General features: G+C 41.1%; 1 protein-coding gene across 1 annotated transcript; it reads right to left on the bottom strand.

The window, feature by feature from the left end:
- Nucleotides 1–238: 238 nt before the first annotated feature.
- LOC105033821 (CASP-like protein 2B1) lies at nucleotides 239–2,799 on the bottom strand. The gene is made up of 3 exons (XM_010908750.4): nucleotides 2,249–2,799; nucleotides 1,947–2,079; nucleotides 239–674 (listed from the first exon to the last, which is right to left on the bottom strand). Exons 1-3 carry the CDS (start codon nucleotides 2,470–2,472, stop codon nucleotides 429–431), a joined length of 603 nt encoding a protein of 200 aa, XP_010907052.1. The 5' UTR covers nucleotides 2,473–2,799; the 3' UTR covers nucleotides 239–428.
- Nucleotides 2,800–4,062: the final 1,263 nt, after the last annotated feature.

The raw sequence follows: 4,062 nt of genomic DNA, 5'->3' as shown, positions 1-4,062 counted from the left end.
AAAAACAGAGATGGAAGGATGGAATAGAGGAAAATCGAGTTGCAAGACCACTTCAACATAGATCAAGGAGTTCAAAGTACTCTTTTTTCTTCTACTTGGAACGGTCTTGTTCCAGCTCCAAGCACCGTTTACCTCAAAGTATTAATCATCACTTCCCTTTGTTATTTGCTCCTTTCCTGTCCTAGGAAAACTTTTATAACCAGTAACAAACATGCCATATGGAATCATCAAGGCAATATTGTGGAGGTCCAACCAAACTAGATGAGTTCTTGACTGGATTTTAAGTCTTACAAGTAGCATATAGAAACATGTCTTGGACTTATTACATACATATGATAAACATTTACAAAGCCCACATTAAAGCATAACTACTTAATCAACCAAGGGATACATGCTGGTTGCTAAAATACTGGCTGCAATTGAACCTGTCAACCCCTAGTCTTTCCTTTGTTATTCCCAAACAAACGAAAGAGGTTAAAGGCAGATAGACCAGAGAGGCTGACCATGCCAAGGCTAACAACAAATGAACTCAGAATTCCCTCCCCAACTCGAGAACAGAACCGCCTATAGAGATTGCATAACTTCATCCACTGCAGCTCTGACTGCCCAAACTCCCCGAGCACCGCTGATTGTGCTGCTGCTGCCACTGCAGCCAGTGTCACATATGCCATCACCTGCACAGGCACCATATGAATAATAGGCACTAACCAACCACCCCGATGTCAATCGTAGCTTGGTGTGGTGCAATCTACATGATAAGTATACATTTCTAATTAAGCAGGAAGCATCGCATGCTAGAACTTGTTAATGTCCTCTGCTTCCATTTGCAGATTAAGAACATACAGGAATGTAGGTAGAATTGTCGAGGAATTATCTATAGTCTGGGTAGAAAGCAGGAAGCAATAGCAATTGTAATGTGAGGCCACAAGAACCATTAAAAATGTCTAAGGGCCAGGTACACTGTAGCTTGATGTATTACAATCACCTACCATTAGTATTCATTGTAGTAGGAACTAACACACGCTAGCACATCATCTTCAAGCTATGACATTATTTGAGGATCGGATATACTTGAATGTAACTAGATTGCAGGTAGGTTTGAGATGGAATTCTTGAGAATCTGGGTACATGGTAGGAAGCAATAACTACGGCGTCACAAGGTTATGTAAGGCCAGAGAACCATAAATGCAGGAACATTGGGAATGTGAAGCCAAGATCAAGTCCATTTCCAAAAGCACCATGAAGGCCTTTTCAAGGGGGAGTCATACAACACCCATGAGCATTTGTGTGGAAAATGGTGTGTGCTCATGTGTCAAATAGCACTTCAGAAACATGTGACTAACAAGTTATGGCCTGATACAGACTTTGGTGTTGCAATCCAAGCAATGCAAAAAGCTACACTAGGACTGTTTATGATGCCAACCTTGGATTCTGCGCACAGAATCAATATGGATATCTCCTCGACCACCACCAATGGCCCAAGAAATACATAACCAATGCAAAGTTATTGAGTGATATCAATCCTTTGATCAGCCAAATAGCTACCATCCCTGAGTGAAGTCTTTTTCAATTTATATAGAGTAGGAGGCATCTTGAATCACTACTAATCAACATCAAAGTTAGTTAAATATTACTACATGCAGCTCATAAGCTGAGATTGACCATTGCAATGCCAACTCTTGACCATGATCAACTTTTGTCATAATAGCACCTATCTGAAACATAGGAGGTCGTTGGCAGGTAGATATTCCCAACTCAATTTTACATGCAGTAAAAAGCTACTAGAAGTTTGCCCTATCTGTGTTTAAGCTATTAGAATTTAGATATCCAAACCCCATCGTGCGTGCCTGCACACAAGAAATGCTAATCATAACCAGCACAAGCCTAACAACACATGTTTGCAAGCTTAAGTGAAGAGGTTCCACTCCAAAAAATTTACCACATACCTGATCACATGAGAAAATAACCAAAGCCAAGGCCTTGTCGAAGAGCACACTCCCTTTAATCATGCTCACCGCACACCTCAAACCCTGGATGAGACTATAACCTGCAGCTATCGCATTAGCAATCACCAGAAACCTGCAACTCAAAATACAAGCATACACTAACTCAAAACAAAATAGTAATAATAAATAAAACTACACTTAGGAGAAGTGAGATCCCTCTGAAATATACAGCATTAACAAGTTGATGATGACCAACGTAGGTAAACTGAATGGGTAACAAGAGAAGGATCCCATGGGCTTACACCAACGCTTTCATATCTGTAAACTTGGCCTTCTTTTCCAAGGAGAAGATGTTGGTGACCTGGGTGTCAGAGGCCACAAGAGCAGCAGCAAGCACTCCCAGCCCGAAGATCACCCACCTAAGCACCACCTCAGCCACCTTCACTCTTCTTTCCACTGCCTTCAGGTGCCCTCCCCCATAGTACACAGGCACGTTTCCTGGGCTAACTCCAATCCCTGGCCTCATCCTCCAAATCGAAGCCAAGAGAAGCCAAATGCAATGGAGCCAAGAGCAGGGTCTCTCTTTATCTATAGCCAAAAGCAAGACCTACCACTCTTTCCTCTCTTAGGAGACGTGCCAACTCTGCCTTGCAATTGAATTGAAGTAGGATACAAGGGCACTCTGCCCGAGAACCAGAGGGCAATTATGGGAGGAGTGGGTGGCCTATCTCAGGATCAGGGTAAGCATTTAAGAGCTTGCGTCTGTCTTTCTATTAGCTTTCAATGGGCTTTTGATAGACCCAGGGGAGGGGGTATTGAATCCCCATTTATGAAAGGGGAGGTGGGTGTTTGTCCGTTCCCTCTATGGTGCAACGAAAACAAGGAAAGTAGTGCGCAGTATGTGAAACCGGACCTTAAATGAATGGGTTGTCTGTATCCAAAATTAAAAAAAGAAAAAAAAGAGAGAAAGAAAGAAATGGTTGTGGACGGTGGTACATGGTCAAAAGAGATGATGGGAGAAGAAAGGATGGTGGCATATTAGGATAGGCATTTTTTATGTTGCATGACGCTCATATGGTTGGGGGTAGGGGTGGGAATCGACCAGGTGAGATCGAACATGGATTAGATTGGATATGAGTTGGATTAAAATCTAACGATTCAAACTTTGTTTGTTTATCAAATGAATCAAACATTCAGATGTAAGCCTGACCTTTTTATTAAATGAATAATCTGGCCGAACACTTCAAATAAATGATTGAATTGAAATAGATTAGATGCATCTTAAACAATATTAAACATGTTAAATAGTTTCAATGGACCGGGGCGCTAACTATTAAACAGATCAAAATGAACTACATGAGCCGCATCTAAACTTTGAACATGACCCATCTAATAGAAGAGACTAGATGGGTCGACCATACGATTTGTATTTATCATTCGAGTCCACTTAAAGCAGGTCGATTATTTTTCAAATTAGCCGATCAGATTATAAATTACCACCTCTAATTTAGAGATTTTGAAGCACTAAACTACTTCTTGATCAACGTGTTATAGAAATTTTTCTCATAAATAATCATCATTAGTATGATAGAATTTTATTATAGTATAATAATAGAAACAAAATGCTTATTCATAGCAATGTTACATCAGTTTTCTTGGTCCATCTCCCTTATTTCTTCCTCTTCTATGATAGCCTTCTAAGAACACAAAATGTGTGACGCAGCAAGTTATTGTTGATAGCATCCTCCTGGGCCACACCACCGGTGAATGATTGAATCCACTCCCATAAAGTCTTTAGACGAATTTAGTTTGCTTGGCAAACAAATGATTAGAACGAAAGCAATGCGCGCCCACCCGCGCAAACCCCAACAACCCACTATTCTTTTTGGAGGAAAAAGGTGGGCAAAAAGCCTGTGGAGCTGCTTTCTTGAGATACAGAAAGGAGAAGCAGAGAATGGAAGTCCTCCGGTTGTAATTGCTCAGAGCACGAGCAGCATGCCGTCGTAGAGGCTTGAGCAAGTTTGCCTGTATAGATGATTAAGGAGCAAAATTTAAGATAATCTGCACACCAATGCAAAAACCACTTGCTCGTCAAGTTCATGATGTTGGAGAAAAT

Source organism: Elaeis guineensis, chromosome 13 (assembly GCF_000442705.2).
Source record: "Elaeis guineensis isolate ETL-2024a chromosome 13, EG11, whole genome shotgun sequence".
Lineage (NCBI taxonomy): Eukaryota > Viridiplantae > Streptophyta > Magnoliopsida > Arecales > Arecaceae > Elaeis > Elaeis guineensis.
The sequence above is the reverse complement of the archived record's forward strand: the minus strand, read 5'-3'. Positions and strand labels throughout refer to the sequence as shown.

Coding starts and splice junctions, on each gene's coding strand:
- LOC105033821 (XM_010908750.4), bottom strand. CDS start 2,472: ATGAGGCCAGGGATTGGAGTTAGCCCAGGAAACGTGCCTGTGTACTAT. Junction 2,080..2,248: donor ACAGATATGAAAGCGTTGGT/GTAAGCCCATGG, acceptor TTTGAGTTGCAG/GTTTCTGGTGATTGCTAATG. Junction 675..1,946: donor TTATTTTCTCATGTGATCAG/GTATGTGGTAAA, acceptor GTGCCTGTGCAG/GTGATGGCATATGTGACACT.